Source organism: Emiliania huxleyi, assembly GCF_000372725.1.
Source record: "Emiliania huxleyi CCMP1516 unplaced genomic scaffold EMIHUscaffold_55, whole genome shotgun sequence".
Classification (NCBI taxonomy): domain Eukaryota; phylum Haptophyta; order Isochrysidales; family Noelaerhabdaceae; genus Emiliania; species Emiliania huxleyi.
In genome coordinates, this window is record NW_005197877.1 from 131,614 (window position 1) to 148,033 (window position 16,420).

At 66.3% G+C, this 16,420-nt stretch overlaps 6 protein-coding genes across 6 annotated transcripts in view; 3 read left to right on the forward strand and 3 right to left on the reverse strand.

Moving 5' to 3' along the window:
• Positions 1 to 2,584: 2,584 nt before the first annotated feature.
• On the forward strand, positions 2,585 to 3,759 carry EMIHUDRAFT_452021 (hypothetical protein; the record flags this gene model as incomplete). The annotated part of the gene is made up of 2 exons (XM_005765473.1): positions 2,585 to 2,884; positions 3,179 to 3,759. The coding sequence occupies 2 exons, from the start codon at positions 2,585 to 2,587 to the stop codon at positions 3,308 to 3,310; spliced, it is 432 nt and encodes a 143-aa protein (XP_005765530.1). The 3' UTR covers positions 3,311 to 3,759.
• A 1,782-nt stretch (positions 3,760 to 5,541) lies between these two features.
• Positions 5,542 to 6,627, forward strand: EMIHUDRAFT_437161 (hypothetical protein; the record flags this gene model as incomplete). Its single annotated transcript, XM_005765474.1, has 1 exon — positions 5,542 to 6,627. A coding segment is annotated over one exon (709 nt), but the record flags the coding sequence as incomplete, so codon positions are not given.
• A 1,891-nt stretch (positions 6,628 to 8,518) lies between these two features.
• Positions 8,519 to 8,926, reverse strand: EMIHUDRAFT_311291 (hypothetical protein; the record flags this gene model as incomplete). Its single annotated transcript, XM_005765475.1, has 1 exon — positions 8,519 to 8,926. The coding sequence occupies one exon, from the start codon at positions 8,924 to 8,926 to the stop codon at positions 8,519 to 8,521; it is 408 nt and encodes a 135-aa protein (XP_005765532.1).
• A 132-nt stretch (positions 8,927 to 9,058) lies between these two features.
• EMIHUDRAFT_66911 (hypothetical protein) lies at positions 9,059 to 9,778 on the reverse strand (the record flags this gene model as incomplete). Its single annotated transcript, XM_005765476.1, has 1 exon — positions 9,059 to 9,778. A coding segment is annotated over one exon (720 nt), but the record flags the coding sequence as incomplete, so codon positions are not given.
• Positions 9,779 to 14,005: 4,227 nt separating this feature from the next.
• On the forward strand, positions 14,006 to 16,277 carry EMIHUDRAFT_437163 (hypothetical protein). Its single transcript, XM_005765477.1, has 4 exons — positions 14,006 to 14,518; positions 14,657 to 14,845; positions 14,974 to 15,045; positions 15,417 to 16,277. Exons 1-4 carry the CDS (start codon positions 14,042 to 14,044, stop codon positions 16,035 to 16,037), a joined length of 1,359 nt encoding a protein of 452 aa, XP_005765534.1. The 5' UTR covers positions 14,006 to 14,041; the 3' UTR covers positions 16,038 to 16,277.
• Positions 16,278 to 16,301: 24 nt separating this feature from the next.
• The window catches only part of EMIHUDRAFT_212824 (hypothetical protein), a gene marked incomplete at both ends in the record, with an annotated part of 3,029 nt that continues 2,910 nt past the window's right edge, over positions 16,302 to 16,420 (reverse strand). Inside the window, one exon of the mRNA XM_005765478.1 lies at positions 16,302 to 16,344. Coding sequence (XP_005765535.1) covers positions 16,302 to 16,344 — 43 coding nt within the window. The remainder of the gene's footprint in view (positions 16,345 to 16,420) is intronic.

Consider the following 16,420-nt stretch of genomic DNA (forward strand, 5'->3'; position numbering starts at 1 on the left):
GGCTCCTGCCCGCGTGTCCGGGCGCGTGGAGATGCGAGGGTTGCCCCCCCTTGCCCCACCACTTTCGACTTTGTGTGTGTGGAGACCTTACCTTATACCTTAGCCTTGCCTTACCTGTGAAAGAGAAAGTGTTAGTGCCAGTGCGCGCCAGTCCCGTGCCCGGCCACGCCTCCCCGACGGCCTGAAGAGGAGCCGGCGGAGGGGAGGGGCGAGCCGAGGACGATAGAGAGACCGCGGGTGCGGGCGCGACCCGTCGACCAGGGAGAGTGGGCCCGTCCTCCCTGGGAGGGGAGGCGACACGACCCAATGCCGCCGTCCTCGCCCGGGGAGACCCCGGCCGGGTCGTCGACGCTCTCGGAGGCTGCGGTACCAGTCGAAGGCGAAGCGGAGTCGAGGCCACAGCCGAGGAAGAGGCATCAGAAACGACTGCAGAGGCAGTCTGGTAACGCCCGGAAGGCGAGCAAGGGACCGGGACGAGACGAGGGCTTGCCCCGACGGGCGAAGGAAGGGACTCTGGGACCGGAGCCGGGTGGGCGCACATGAGGCGTATCCGTGTACGTGCGTGGAGTACAGTGTTGTGTGTCTGTTAGCTCCGAATAGAGGGGGCGTTCTGCAGTTAAGGGGAAACCCGGTACACGGAACTAACCCTCGGAGACCCGTGTTTACTTTACGGCCCCTTCCCTGCGAACGCGCACCCCCAGGGCTAGGGCTCTCTTGCCCGTAACCCGATGCCGATCATTCGGCCCGCTGGGTGCGCTTCTTAGCTCCTCGGCCCTGGATGTGAGGTTACCGACTGCACTCCAAGTGCTCCAAGTGCTCTCTCGCACATGCTCGCGCAGGTGGGGACCCTGTCCTTCTCCCACCCCTTGTTTGGTGTGTCCGTTTTATTTATTTATTTATTCGCCGGTGAAAGAAACTTTTTTGGGCCAGTTGGTACGGGCTGCGTTGCCCGCACTCACGGACCCCATACCCGAAAGAAAGAGAGGGGAGCTCGCGGGAGAGGTGACGAGTGAACTACAGGGAAGGCAGCCTCGATTGCCATACAGACATGGGTGCGAAACAACGACAAGACCAAGGCACGGGCAGAGGAACGAGAGAAGAATATAGAGTGGATAAAGCGCCTGTTCACGGCATGGAGGGTGAGCCACGCCGAACGTACCGAACGTAGAGCCGAGCGGAAGGAAGCCGGGGAAGACGACCCCGAGGAGGACGAAACACCAGCGGAAATCCCGCCGTCAGCTGTCACGATATACCCGAAGGGAACCCCAGTGCCAACACCGACCGTTGAGGCACAAGTGCTCGAAACGAGAGTGGACCTGAGCAACGACATGACATGGCGGGATATGATCGCGGTGGGAGTGAGAAATGTGGTCCTTGCGCGAGGAATGCTCGATAAACTCGAGGGACCAAAATACGCAAAGATCTTTCAAACTCGGTGTCGAACCACCAGCCCGACGCTCACTACAAGTGACAGCGGAGAGGAGAGCGGAGTTACGCAGAAAGGCGAGAGAAGCAGAGACAGCAAGAGATCGGCAGACGACAGCGGCGTCTCAGAACGCGAGGCCGTGGAGAGCGATGAGTCAGGGGAAGAGACAGCAGGAGAGAGAACGACGAGAGTGGGAAGAACGCGAGGTGGCATGAAGGTTGGAGAATTGGTGAGAATTTTACAACAAAACTCCCTCGCACAACACTGGGCACAGGACTGGGCACGTGAGAAACTGCGAAGCTAGAAAGAGGTAGACGCCCGAGGGGGTGGGCGACGGCTAGCACCCCACACTTCTCCCCTAAAATCCCTGTGTGGTGGCGGCGTGCCGTCCTCCCATCCCTCCCTTGGGTTGTCTGTTTTCTTTCTTTCTTTCTTTGCACAAAATTCTTTGCACAGGGTACTTCCCCACGGTGGGCGGGCGCAACAGCCTGATTCAGCACATCGAGAATGCCCTCCGCCCGGGCGAGCGAGCAACAAAGAGTGGAGGGGTCCCGTACCATGCGGAATCGACCCTATCCAGTGCTCAAGTGCTCAAGTGGAGGCGGATCGCCAGAAAGAAAGAAAGAAAACGGACAACCCAAGGGAGGGATGGGAGGACGGCACGCCGCCACCACACAGGGATTTTAAGGAGAGGGGTGTGGTGCGCTAGCCGTCGCCCACCCTTGGGCGTCCGCCTCTTCCTATCTCTCTTCGCAGTCTCTCGCCGATTCTCGCTGCAACCTTCATGCCACCTCGCGGTCGTCCCACTCTCGTCGTTCTTTCCCTTGTCGCTTCTTCTTCTGCTCAGGTCCACTCTCTCTCTCTTCGAACACTTGTGCCTTCACTGATGATGCCGAGGGCCGGCGCTGGGGTCCCCTTCGGGTGCATCGTGACGGCTGACAACGGGATTTCCACTGGTTCGTCCTTGGATCGCCATACACAGCCGGGACTGAGTTTTTGGGAAAAAAACAGCCGGGACCGCCTGAAAGTATTTTCTTCTCAATAACAAGGCTGTGAAGAAGAAGGTGGGCTCCGCATCCAAAGGGCCGCGCTCCCCTTTTACGTCGCGCTGCGCGGCGCGCTGCATGCGCACGGCGGCGCTCGCGATCACGAGCAGCGATGGCGCGCCTTGCTTCAAGGCTGCAGAATCCGCCAACGTTCATCGACCACCAGTGTGGCCGCTTCCTCATCATGGACGCGCCGACAGATGCGAACCTCTCTCTCTATCTCGAGGAGGCACGCCGGCTCGGCGTCGGCACGTGGGTGCGCTGCTGCGAGGGGTGCTCGTACGACCCGGCCAAGGTGGCTGGCGCGGGCATCAGCGAGCACGACCTCAGCTTCCCCGACGGGGAGGCGCCGCCGCTACCGCTCATCTCGCGCTGGCTGGACCTGTGCTTTGCGGACGAGGCGACCGTTGCTGTGCACTGCGTGGCAGGGCTCGGGCGCGCCCTTCGCCCCGCGATTTCGCGCCCCGCTCCCGCCCCCCCTCCGACCTCGCACCCTGCTGCTTGTTGCGCTGCAGGCGCGCGCCGCTGCTGGTTGCGATTGCGCTTATCGAGGCGCCGCCTCTCACGCTGCGCCCGCCTCCAGCCGCCGCCAGCGCGCCTCCCTCCCGCGCACCGCCGCTGCCGTTGTCGCCCTCCTCCCTCCGCCCGCGCGCCCGTCCCTCGCGACCGGGCCTCCTCCAACCGCGAGCGCCCCCACGCGCGGCAGGCGGGGGTGGATGCAGGCGACGCCGTCGATTTCATCAGGAAGAGACGGCGCGGCGCGATTAACAAGGTGCAGCTCAAGTATGTGCTGGAGTACAAGCCGACACGGCGCAAGGACAAGTGCGTGCTGATGTGAGCGGACGCCGTTTTAGTGAGACTCGCAACCTTGCTCCATCCTCGCTCTGCCCCTCCCCCCTCCCGCGTGCTTCGTGGAACGGCGGATGCATAGTGGCCCGCGCGGGCGCTCTCGGCCGGTGGCCGCTCAGTGCCTCGCCTTCGCTGGCAAACACCGCGGCGCGAGCGAGCGCCGGCGCGCGCGCCGCGTGATGCTCTCCCGCCGTGCGACGGACCTCGCGGTTTCGATAGTGGGGCTGGTCTCCGGGTCTTATTGTGGGGGGGGCGGGGCGGGGGGGGCTGCGCGAGCGGCTTTGCCCGGGGCTGTCCTGAGGGCGCGGGTCTCGGGAGAGCTTGAGCGACACACGACAGAGTCATCTTCGCGCTCGCCCGTGGTGCGCGCCGTGGACCGCGCCGTCCGTGTCTCTATACCGTCTCCACGAGATATCTGTAAAAAGTAATATATCTTTACTTCCAAAACCCGGACGTGCCTCCACCGGCACGCCGCTTCCGACAGGGTGATGTGGAAGGTTCGACGCACCCCCGGACTGGGCGGAGAGGTCCCAGGGAGCAGGGTATAGACTCTGGGCACTCCACCCCGCCCCCACTTGCCCTGACTGCACAGGATTGCGTGCCCCGACGAACGGCGACACATAGCGGGGGACACTGCGCCGGGGGGTATGCCTAACTTTGGTGCTTTGTGTGGGTCGCGTTCCCTTATAGCCTTACGTGTTACGAGGGCTTCGGCAGCCCCCGCCACACAGCTACCAAGGGAACGCGACCCACGAGATATCTGTAAGTTTTTGCTTTTTCTTTCTAGTCTCTCAGGATTCTGCTCCTCGGGAGAGTGATACATACACCGTCAAGGTTGTAGTGACTAGTGTGGCCTCGTCGTGAAAGTAACTTCATGAAAGCTGCAAGCTCTGTGCAAGGGAAGGCAGCTGCTGACGTGCCGTCACTCCGTCTTGTTGGTGCCGGGCTGCTCGGCTGTGCGCCTTGTTGTGGTGGACGAGCAAGCCGCCATGCGGGCGGCGGTGCGGCGCCAAAGCTGCGGGACAGCGGCCTCCCACAGCGCGTCGGATAGCAGCGGGACCATCGCCGCGTGCTGCGCCGTCGGCAACAGCAGCAGCGCCGCCCGCGCCAAGTCAGCCCCCTCGCGAGTCGCGTCCGCCGGCAAAGCCAGCACGTCGAGCGGCAAGCCGAGGCCCCGCGCCTCGGCCCGCAGCGTCGACGCGAGCGCCGCCAGAGTCGCCGCGTGCACCGCCGCAAGCGGCGTGGCGGCCGGCGGCCCGCACTCGTCCGACTCGGCGAGGAAGAGGAGGCCGGCGCGGCGGCCGCCGGCGCAGCCCTCGGCGAGCCGCGGCCACAGGGCGCGCGCCAGCTTTGCGCTCCACAGCGGCCCAAGTAAGATCCGCGAGTCCTCCGCCGCCTGCGCCGGCGGCACCTCTGGCCGAGGGCCGGCCGAGGCGAGGACTAGCAGGCGGAGGGCGCCGGCCGGCAGCGCCGCCGCAGCCTCCTCGACGGCCCGCACGTCCGATAGCTCGCCCGTGCAGCGCACCCGCACGCAGGACGGCATCTCGCGAGTCTTTGCCCAGACGCCGCCTCTCCAGCCGCGCTCGAGCCGCCGCTGCGTGTGCAGGGCGATCGCGGCGAGGCGGTCGGCGCTGGGGTCGGCCAGCAGGAGGCTGAAGCCCTGGTCGGCCAGCGCCCGCACCATCGCCCTCCCCGGGTCGCCGCAGGCGCCGGCCACGACCGCCCACCTCTGCTCGACGACCACCACCTCTCGCGGCCCGTGGCTGTGCGCGTGGCTGTGGCCGTGAGCGGCGTCGTCGTCGTCGCTGCTCAGCTCGCCCTCGTACACGTCCTCGTCAGCGACCAATACAGAGCCGATCGCGGCGGCGCAATACGAGTCGGGGAGGAGGTAGCAGTCGCTCGCGCCGAGGATGCACTCGCAGAGCTGCCACCGCCGGCCCCACGCGGCGGCGAGGAGCCGCCACGCGGCGGCGACGAGCACGGCGAGGCCGCACGCGGCAAAGGCGAGGACGGCCAAATAATAAAGAAGCGTCTTCTCTCCCATCTCTCCCCAGAAGCGGGGAGCCGGCGGCGAAGAAACAGCGGGAAAGTGTGAGTCTTGTCAAAAAAGAATTTTACCTAACGTCACTCACCGCTCAATATACCTAAAACCGCTCCGCAAGGGGCGCTTCTCTCAATAACAAGGCTGTGAACAACACCGCTGTGGAAAGACGGGATGGACATGGCTCTCCCCGCAACTTCCTCGCTGACATGCGCGCCCCATTACCCCGGAAAAAGTTGGAACCCAGGAGCTGCTGACAAATCCTATCGGATGCAAGCCGCCTCGTCCGACGCCCCAGCCGAGTCCTCACGGCGCAGCTACACATTGCTCGGCGAGCACGTGCTGATCCCAGCCATCTCCAAGAACAACACGACCGGCTACAAGTGCGTGTCCTACCACAGTGGCAAAAACAAGTTCCAGGCGAGGGTGCAGACTGGCAGCAAGTTTGTCCACCTCGGCTACTTTGGCACCGCCAAAGAGGCGGCTACCGCCTACGCTCGCTCAGAGTACGGCCGCGCCGACGCCGCCAAGCTGCTGCAGCCTCGCGCGGCTCCCACTGCGGCTGGCGCTGAGGCGATACGACAGGCGGCGAGGGAGGGCCTCACCCTCACCGCCAGCAGCAACAGCACTGGCTACAAAGGCGTCTGCTACCGCCCGAAGGAGCGAGGCAGCAAGAAGTACGAGCTGAAGGTGAGGGTGGGAGACAAGATGGCCTTCCTCGGCTGCTTTGCCACCGCCGAGGAGGCGGCGCTCTTCTTCGCCCGCAGGGAGGCGGGCAGGGACACCAGCGACCACGCTGCACTGCCTCCACCGCCGCCACCGCCTGCGCCTTCTACTGCTGCTGGCACAGAGGCAATCCAGCAGGCGGGGGGTGAGGTCGGAGATTGAGGTGGAGGCGGCTGCCGCAGTTGCGGGCGTGTCCGTGGCTGCAGCTGCAGCTGAGCAGGCCCCTCAGTGCGTCATTTGCTTCGACGACCTCAGCTCGCACCCGGAGGCGCGTCTGCAGTGCCGCGACCTGAACAGCTGGGGCGCCACGCGCTGCTGCAAGAGCCCCTTCCACTACCGCTGCCTGCACACATGGCTCAACGACGATAGCGAGGTCAAGACGAGCTGCGAAATGGAGCCGATCAACACGGCCTGCCCGGTCTGGGGGCGAGGCTCTCTGTCGAAGTAGCGTCGCGTATGCTTCGTTAGCGAGAGCGACTCCCTTGGAGCTGGGATTTTTTTGAGAGCGCCGTCCGTTGTTAACCCCTAAACGGCCTTGTAAACGGCGTTCCTTGACATAGTCAAGCAACGTGGGAGCACTACCTACCCTACCTACCTACCCTACTTATGGGAAACTAAAAAAGAAATCACGGGATCGGTGATGGGTGAAGGTGGGGTACTAGAGCTCTATACCAACGAACGGAGCGATTCGATGAGTCAGGGAGAGGGGGCGAGCCAGCAGCATGACGAGGGCGAGGAGCAGATGACGAAAGCGCAGAGGAAGCGGGAGCGCCAACGAAAGGAGGGCCCGCCCCACGGAAGCCTAGAGATAATTTCAGACGGAGACGCGCTGACCAACCGTACTAAGCCGACAGAGGAAGGGGGCTCCGAAAGGCCGCGCATGCCCCCACATGCCGGGCGAATAGGCAGGTCACAGACCTCCCCCTTCCCGATGAACGGGGTTCATGGTGGGTGTTCTGTTCATAACGCTACTTACTTGTAACCACGATCGATGCGAGGACGCAAGTCCACCAAACTCGGCCATTCCAACGGCCAGACCGCTCGCTTAAGGCTGATTGGCTAGACGAGCGGTCTACCTCCGACAGGGCGGTCCGACAGCGCGTGGATCCGGCCCGCCCCGGCGGGTTACGGTTTAGCGCGCCGACAGACCGCCCTCTCCATCACCCTCGCCCAGGGATCTACAATGCTGTCTTAAGGTCCGACCTGTGGGCTCCGGCCTGCGCTCGGCACCGGGCACCGCCTCGGTATACAAAACGCGCCTGCGGGCGGACCCTCACAGATCACAGATCACTATACCAACTAAAGTGATGGCTGGTGGTACTCTCCTGCAACCACAGTCCTTCCTGTGACATGGCAGGCCACTATCAAGCCCTACAAGCACCAGATCACCCACTTGGGGAGGGTTGACGTCGTGATTTTCGCCGAAAATTTCTTTTTTGAAAATTCCGGCGTGAAGAGAGGGGAAAACCCGACGGGAGCGCCCAGACCTACCCTACCTACCCGGCATGCTGGCCGCCCCAAGCAAAAAGAATAGGGCGGGGCTGTCCCGGAAAGTGAGAGACGCCGGGCAGCGTGGCGCATTACTGAACCCTCCCATACGTGCTCGTGCTCCTCCTTCGCTGTCCCATCTCCCCACCTCTTTCCCGCCTGGGCGGGGCGGTGGGCGGGCGCGCGGTGCGGCGTGGCGTGTGCGTGTGTGCGTCTGCAACGAAGGACCGCTCGCAGAGGACCATTGGGTTTGTACTATTAACAACGAAGGCGCTCTCAAAAGAATACACACCTGCGCTCGACTGCAAAAGCTTGCCACAAAAGAATTTTACGCGCTCTAGTTACCACTCATCACTCACCGCTCATCACTCACCCGCGCCCCCCACTCCCCACTCCCCACTCCCCACTCCCTAGTGACACTATTCACAATTGCGCCTCCGAGATGGACGAATGGACGAAACGCTCCAATAGTTAGAGAGGCGATCAATATCAACATATATATGGCAATAGTTAGAGAAGAGGCTGGGCCTGGGCTGGTCAGGACCCGTCAGGTTGGACTACATATCAATATATCCAGCGATGGGGGTCCATCCATCCTGGCACCTGGGCTTGAAAGTGGCTCTAAATCGTTAAAAACGGGCCAAAATCGCTTCGAAATCGCTTAAACCGCATTAAACGAATCGCCTTGGGGAACTCGCGATTTTTTCAGTTTCAGCCCCTCCATCTCTAGGCAATGTTTGGGACAAATCAGCGATCAATGTGTCAATAACAATATATTGTCAATAGTTAGAGGGGATGCTGTCAATAATCAATATCAATAGTTACAGGGGCGAGAATCAATCTTTTCCGTGGTCCTTACTCTCCACAAACCCTGACTAGACCAGTTACCGCATCGATGTGGGGGTTGACGAACGAATATCGGGGTACTGTTATGTAAACCAGCTACGAGCCACCAGCGCCACGCCTCCCACGCCCACCGCGCCCGCCGCGCCCACCGCGTCCGCCTCGCCCGCCTCGCCCACCGACCGCCGCCGAGGCGCCTGCAGGCTGAGCCTGGGGCACGGTGCGCGAGGGCGGCTGGTGGACAAACGTCGCCTGCGCCGCCACCAGCCGCCCAGTTGCGGCGATGGGAAGCGCCGGCTGGCGGCAAGTCGGGCAGTTGGTGTCGCGCTCCAGCACGCGCGGCGCACATGTCTCGCAATACAGCGCGTGGCCGCATGCAAAGCGGACCGAGCGCGGCGCGTCGTAGCAGAGGTCGCACTGGCGCTCCTCGGCCCCAGCCGTCTCCTCCACCTCCCCCGCCGCTTCGACGATCGCCTCCAGCCGCGGCAATGCGTCTGCGAGCGGCATCCGCCTCTTCTTCCTCACGAGAGCCAGCCCGACCACCAGCCGCGCCAGCTCCTCGGCCTGCGCCGCCGACCAGCCCGCGTCGGCAGCCGCGATGCTCTCCGCCGTGTCGGGCTCCTCCAATGCATCGTCGCACGCGTTGAGCAAGCCGACGGCGCCGCGGCCGGTCAGGGCGACGAGAAGCGTGATGCCGAGCGCATAGCCGTCGGTCAGCTGCGAAGCTTGGTTGTCCTGCGTGATGATCGGGTCCATGTAGCCGGGCTTCCCAAAGATACGCTGCGTCGACAGGTGCGAGACCTGCTGGCTGCTGCCGGCCGTCGCCTCTGCCGCGCGCGCGAGGCCCACGTCGGCGAGGTAGCCGTTGCCGCGCTCGTCGAGCAGGATGTTGCCCGCCGAGACGTCGCGGTGCAGGATCATCGGAGAGAGCGTGTGCAGGTAGTGCAGCGCGCTCGCCGCGTCGCGCAGCACGCGGAGCCGTGCGGCGGAGGAGAGCGGCGGAGGCGGCGTCTCGAAGCCGAGCATGCGGAGCCGCTGCAGCGCGGCTGGAGTGCGGTAGATGCGGTCCTCGAGGCTGCCGCCGCGGCAGAGGGGGTAGACGAGGCACGCTCTCACCGGCGCCAAGCAGACGCCGAGGAGAGGGAGCAGGGACCGGTGGCACGCCGCGCTGAGCGTGCGCACCTCGCTCTGCAGCTCGGCGAGGCCTTGGGCGCCGACACCAACCAGCGCCGTCTTGACGGCGAACCCGCAAGCGACGCGAGGAAGCGACAGCAGCGCGTCGGCGCGGTAGACGCGCCCAAAGCCACCCTCGCCCACCTTGCGCGCCTCGGCAAAACCGTCGGTCGCCGCAATGAGCTCGTCGAGAGGGACGGCGGCGGGCGGCGCGGCGGCGGCGGCGAGGGCGGCGACACTCGCCGAAGCTTTCGCTTCCGCCGCTGCCGCCGCTGCCGCCGCTGCCGCCGCCTCTTGAGCCTCCGCCGCCGCCACGGCCGCCACTGCCGCCTCTATGGCCGCCACCTCCGCCGCTGCCTCCGCCGCCGCCACCTCCGCCGCCTCCGCCTCCGCCCTCACCCTCGCCTCCTCCCTCTCCCTTGCCGCCTCCTCCCTCGCCTTCGCCTCTGCCTCCTCCCTTGCCCGCGCCTCTGCCTCCTCCCTTGCCCGCGCCTCTGCCTCCTCCCTTGCCCGCGACGCCGCCTCCGCCTCCTCCGCCGCCCGCGCCGCCGCAGCCTCTGCTACCACCCGATCCGCTTCCTCCGCCGCCCGCGCCTCGTCCGCCGCCCGCGCCTCGTCCTCCTCCGCTGCCCGCTCAGCCGCCGCCGCCTGCCTCGCCGCCGCCTTCTCCTCCTTCTGCCGCTGCCGCTTCAGCGCCCTGGCCTCGCGGGTCTTTCGCTCCGCCAGCTCGTCGCGCAGCCGCCGCGCCGCCCGCAGCGCCTCCGAGCCGTCGGCGGCCTGGGTGTTCGCGTTGATCGCCGCCCTGAGCGCCTCGAGATCGGCGTCGCCTCGCTCGCACGCCTCAACCGCCTCACGCAGCGCCGCCTCGGCAGCATTGCGCGCCTCCGCCGCCTCCGCAACCGCTGCCACCTCGCGTGCGGCCGCCGCCTGCTCGGCTGATTCTGCGACCGCCGCCTCCCCCTCCGCCTCTGCTGCGGTCGACGAGTGCTCCTCGAACGCGCGCACACACTCGGCGTGGCCCCCCCCCTGGGCAAACTGAAGCGCCGTCTTGCCGTCAAAGGTAGGCGCCACGTCTGCGCCCGCCCGCAGCAAGCGCCGCACGACGGCGGGGCGGTTGAAGAAGGTGGCGCTCATCAGCGCGGTGCCGCCTCTGCTGTTCTGCAGGTTGATCTCCGCGCCGCGCTGAAGCAGCAAGTCGACCACCCGCTCGTGGCCGCTGCGGGCGGCGAACATCAGCGCGGTGCCGCCGTCGCTGTCCTGCTGGTCGATCTTCGCGCCGTGCTGCAGCAACAGCTCGACCAGCCGCTCGTGGCCGCACACGGCGGCGCCCATCAGCAGCGTGATACCGCACACGTCGCCTCTCTCGTACGTCGCGTCGACCCGCCCGCCGCCCTCGAGCCACGCCAGCACCGCCTCCTCCTCGCCACGCTCCGCTGCTGCGATGACCGCATCGGGGGCTGCCACGACACCGCTCGACGCCCGCCCCGCCGCAGCCGGCGACAGATTACCGGGCCGCACCCGCACGCTCTCGCCGCCGCCCTCGAGCGCCACCGCGTACCGCCCGCCCTCGAAGCTCCGCGCCACGCCTCGCTGCCCGTTCAGCTCAGGGCGTGCCGAGAGCCCGCCGAGCACGACTCGCTGGCCGAGCAGCGGCGCGTCCACCGCTGCCGCTGCCGCACCCGAGGAGGCGCCGGCCCCTGCCCGGCCGTCTGCCACCGCCGCCGCCGCCTCAGCCAAGACTTTGACGCACTCGGCGTGGCCCTGCTCCTTGGCCAGCTGCAGCGCCGTCTTGCCGTTGACAGTGGGCGCCGCGTCTGCGCCCGCCCGCAGCAAGCGCTGCACGACGGCGGGGTGGTTGAGGAGGGCGGCGATCATCAGCGCGGTGAAGCCGTTGCTCCTCTGCAGGTTGACCTCAGCGCCGCGCCGAAGCAGCAAGTCGACCACCCCCTCCTGGCCGTTGCCGGCGGCGGCCATCAGCGCGGTGCCGCCGTCGCTGTCCTGCAGGTTGAAGTTCGCGCCGTGCCGAATCAGCAAGTCGACCCCCCGCTCGTGGCCTCCGATTGCGGCCCACATCAGCGCGGTGCGGCCGTCGCTGTCCTGCAGGTTGACCTCAGAGCCGCGCCGAATCAGCAAGTCGATCACCCGCTCGTGGCGTCGGGCAGCGGCGAGCAGCAGCGCGGTGTCGCCGTCACTGTTCTGCAGGTTGATCTTCGCCCCGTGCCGCAGCAGCAACTCGACCACCCGCTCGTGGCCGTACACGGCGGCGCCAATCAGCGCGGTGTCGCCGACGCTGCTCTGCAGGTTGATCTCCGCGCCGCGCTGCAGCAGCAAGTCGACCACCCGCTCGTGGCCGTAGCGGGCGGCGCCCATCAGCAGCGTGATGCCGCTCACGCCGCCTCTCTCGTACATCGCGTCGACCCGCCCGCCGCTGTCGAGCCACGCCAGCAGCGCCTCCTCATCGCCTCGATGAGCCGCTGCTGCCACGACCGCATCGGGGGCTGCCACGACACCGCTCGACGCCCGCCCCGCCGCCGCCGCTGCCGACAGATTACCCGGCCGCACCCGCACGCTCTCGCCGCCGCCCTCGAGCGCAACCGCGTACCGCCCGCCCTCGAAGCTCCGCGCCACGCCCCGCTGCCCGTTCAGCTCGGGGCGGGCAGAGAGCCCGCCGAGCTCGACTCGCTGGCCGAGCAGCGGCGCGTCCACCGCTGCCGCTGCCGCGCCCGAGGAGGCGCCGCCCGCCCCCGCCCGGCCGTCTGCAGCCGCCGCCGCCTCCGACAAGACCTTGACGCACTCGGCGTGGCCCTTCTTCTCGGCCAGCTGCAGCGCCGTCTTGCCGTTTTCATCGCGCGCCGCCGCGTCTGCGCCCGCCCGCAGCAAGCGCCGCACGACGGCGGGGTGGTTGAAGAGGGCGGCGATCATCAGCGCGGTGAAGCCGTTGCTCCTCTGCAGGTTGACCTCAGCGCCGCGCCGAATCAGCACGTCGACCACCCGCTCGTGGCCTTGGAAGGCGGCGCCCATCAGCGCGGTGACGCCGTCGCTGTTCTGCAAGTTGACCTTCGCCCCACGCCGGAGCAGCAGCTCGACCACCCGATCGTGGCCATTGGCGGCGGCGGTCGTCAACAGCGTGATGCCGCTCGCCTCGCCTCTCTCGTACGTCGCGTCGACCCGCCCGCCGCTGTCGAGCCACGCCAGCACCGCCTCCTCCTCGCCACGCTCCACCGCTAGCACGGCCGCGTCAGACTCGGGGAATCGATTCCCACCATGGCAGGGTTCCGGGCTATTTGAGGACCGGGAGCTGTGAATTCACAGTGGGGGGTGCGCCAGCAGTCATGGCAGAGGAAGTGGCCACACGCGAGGGTGACGACGAGCGGCTGGCCCTCGGAGAAGAGCAATATTTTCGACCGACCACAGCGAAACGCAGGGGCGCCGCCTCCCCCGACCGAGCTGCGAAACAACGGCGTCCACACCGGCCGCCGCTCGAGAAGCCCCAAAATTTCAAGGGCGCCTGACTGAGCGGCGCTCGGAGAAGGCGCGCGCGCGGGGGGGGGGGGGGGCATTTGTCGAGGGCATGGGTACATGTTCATTTTCATGTGCGGCCGGAGCTCGGGCCGCGGTCGAGGGTCGAGCAAGTACACGACTCGAGCCGTCCGCGTCCGGTCTACCCTCGTTTTCTTGGGTTCACAGTTTATGCTAGCAAAGTGTACAACACATCACGTAACTCCCACAACTGTACACAAGACCCCGCTTGCGCTGGGCCAGTGGGCGCTCCTGCGCGTTGGCCAGCGCGTCGCACAGGCGCCCAGCCATGCCCCCGCACGCAACACTTCCCCCCCCCCACACACACACAGCTCTCCCGGCAGCGCGCCCAGGGGGGCGAGGCACGCCGCCCCGCTTGCGGGCGCTGGAGGGGGGCGCGTAGCGAATATTGGCCGAGCTCTTCACTCCTTCGCCTCCGGCGCGGGCTTGGTGCAGGTCAGCACGTTGGAGAGCGAGCCCCACGACTCGTAGACGGGCAGCACGACGATGACGAGCCCCAGCAGTAGGCGACCGAGGCCCAGAGCGTGTAGTTGGCCTTGTCGAAGACGCCCCACGCGATGACGGCCAGATGAAGATGAGGAAGACCGAGTAGCCGATGCCATACTTGAAGACGTACTTTGCGGCCGGGTCGAGGTACTCAGCGGTCATCTCGAACTCGGGCAGCTCGTCCTTGACCTGCGGAGGGAGGGAGAGGCGCGGCGGGGGAGGGGTGTGAGAGGCGGCTCTGTGCTGAGGGGCCTGCGCCGGCGCTGGGCGGGGTTGCATGTGCACGGGCGTCGGCGGGAGGCGAACGGAAGAGAGGGGTGTGCGGGGCGCCTGCTCGACGCGCCTGATACTAATTCTTTTGCTCGAAGTAAAGGCGGTCGCTTTGGGAGCGGCCAAACCTTGTCCTCCCTCGAGACGTCCGTAATGCTCTCCCTCTGCACGGGCGCCTTCGCCTGGTCCGGCGACGGGCTGATCGGCGGGTTCAACGCGTGGAAGGCCGCGCACGGCAAGTCGTACGGCTCGACCGACGCCGAGGCGTCTGCGCTTGCCGCGTGGTCGTCTAACGACGCCATCATCCGCTCGCACAACGCCAAGAACCTGTCGTGGACGCTGGGGCACAACGAGTGGTCCGACATGACCTGGGAGCAGTTCTCGACCACCGTCATGTCGGAGCTCTTCCTCAACCGCAACCCGAAGAATGCGCGCCGCGTGCACCTCAAGGACACGGAGCACGCGCTCGCGCTGCCAAAGGCGGTGGACTGGGTCAAGCAGGGCGCGGTCACGCCGGTCAAGAACCAGCGTCACTGCGGCTCCTGCTGGGCCTTCTCCACGACTGGCGCGGTCGAGGGCGGCCTCGCGATCGCCACCGGCAAGCTGGTCTCGCTCTCTGAGGAGGAGCTCGTGCATATCTCCCCATATCTCCCCATATCTCCCCACGTCTCCCCATATCTCCCCATATCTCCCCAAATCTCCCCACGTCTCCCCACATCTCCCCACATCTCCCCACATCTCCCCACATCTCCCCACATCTCCCCATAGGAGCTCGTGCAGTGCGACACGAACGGCGACCACGGCTGCAAGGGCGGCCTGATGGACAACGCGTTCGAGTGGATCGCGGAGGGCAACCCGCTGTGCACCGAGTCGACGTACCCCTACACCTCGGGCGCCGGCCTCACCGGCACCTGCAAGAAGGCGTGCAACGGGGAGGTGTCGCTCACGTCGCACAAGGCGCGCCGCGCCGGCCGCACCCGGCAGCCCTGGCAGATGCCCGTGCAGCCCCCGCCGCCGTCGGCCTGTCCCGATCCCCGCCCGCCGCGCCCCAGCCGTATCTCCGCCCCCTCCGCCCGCGCGCGCAGGACGTTCCCTCGGGCGACGAAGACGCCCTCCGCGCCGCCGTCGCAAAGCAGCCCGTCTCTGTGGCGATTGAGGTCTTTACCACTCTGCTCGTCCCCGACACATCTCCCCACATCTCCCCACATCTCCCCACACCTCCCCACACCTCCCCACATCTCCCCACATCTCCTCACATCTCCCCGCACCTCCCCACATCTCCTCACATCTCCTCACATCTCCCCACATCTCCCCACATCTCCCCACATCTCCCCACATCTCCCCACATCTCCCCACATCTCCCCGCACCTCCCCACATCTCCTCACACCTCCTCACATCTCCCCACATCTCCCCACATCTCCCCACATCTCCCCACATCTCCCCACATCTCCTCACATATCCCCGCATCTCCCCACATCTCCCCACATCTCCCCACATCTCCCCACATCTCCCCACATCTCCCCCTAGGCGGACAAGAGCGCGTTCCAGCTGTACCAGTCGGGCGTCATCGACTCGGCGAGCTGCGGCAAGGAGCTCGACCACGGGGTGCTCGTCGTCGGCTACGGCACCGACACGGCGACCGGCAAGGACTACTGGAAGATCAAGAACAGCTGGGGCGGCACGTGGGGGGAGGAGGGCTTTGTGCGCGTCGTGCAAGGGAAGAACATGTGCGGCATCTCGTCGCAGGCCTCGTACCCCAAGGGGGTGCACATGGCGGCGCCGACGCCGCCGACGCCGCCCGGCCCTCCGCCAAAGACGACGACGCACTACGGCGACCCAAAGGCGGGATGCCTCTCCGACGAGATCGAGGTGCAGGTGCAGGGCCTCGGAGGCGACTTTTGCTCGTCCGCGTGCTCCCTCTTCAAGCCGTGTCCGACCGACGTGCCGAGCTCGGTGACGGCCAAGCCGATGTGCGCGCTCAAGGAGGCGGGCACCCTCAAGGAGTACTGCGCGCTCGTCTGCGCGCCCGCGGAGGACGTCGTCGACGGCCAGATCCGCGACCAAAAGAAGGCGGACGGAGCGTGCGGCGCGTCGGCCTCGTGCAAGATGGCGGGCGCGGGCGTCGGGATTTGCACCTACGACGACTGAGCCGCCCCCCCCCTCCCCCTCCCCAGAGCAAGCGGCGGGGAGGGCGGCGCGCGCCTTGTCGCGCGCGCCTCGCTCCCGCCCCCGCCGAGCGGCATGAGGTGCGTGTACGTGCACACAGCGGTGTACCAGCACGCAGCAGTTGGAGCGAGCGACGTGTCTGTGCTCCGCGCTGTGGACCCCGAGCTGTGTTGTATATATTGTTCTTTGTTATTTCAAAATGTATTATGTATTCGTGTTCCATGTTTTGCGAGCAGACTTTGTGAATTAATTATCCGAACAACACAGGTCGACACCCGAGAGACACACTCTGAAGACGTGGAGGGTCAGTGTCACACGTGAGCAGAAAAGCGTACAACCGACAGACGAGGCGACGCCCCCTGGCG

Excerpts from the sequence above, each read along its gene's own strand:
- EMIHUDRAFT_437163 (XM_005765477.1), top strand. The coding sequence starts at position 14,042 with ATGCTCTCCCTCTGCACGGGCGCCTTCGCCTGGTCCGGCGACGGGCTG. Across the intron at positions 14,519-14,656 it reads CGCTCTCTGAGGAGGAGCTC|GAGCTCGTGCAGTGCGACAC; the intron begins GTGCATATCTCC and ends ATCTCCCCATAG. Across the intron at positions 15,046-15,416 it reads CCGTCTCTGTGGCGATTGAG|GCGGACAAGAGCGCGTTCCA; the intron begins GTCTTTACCACT and ends ATCTCCCCCTAG.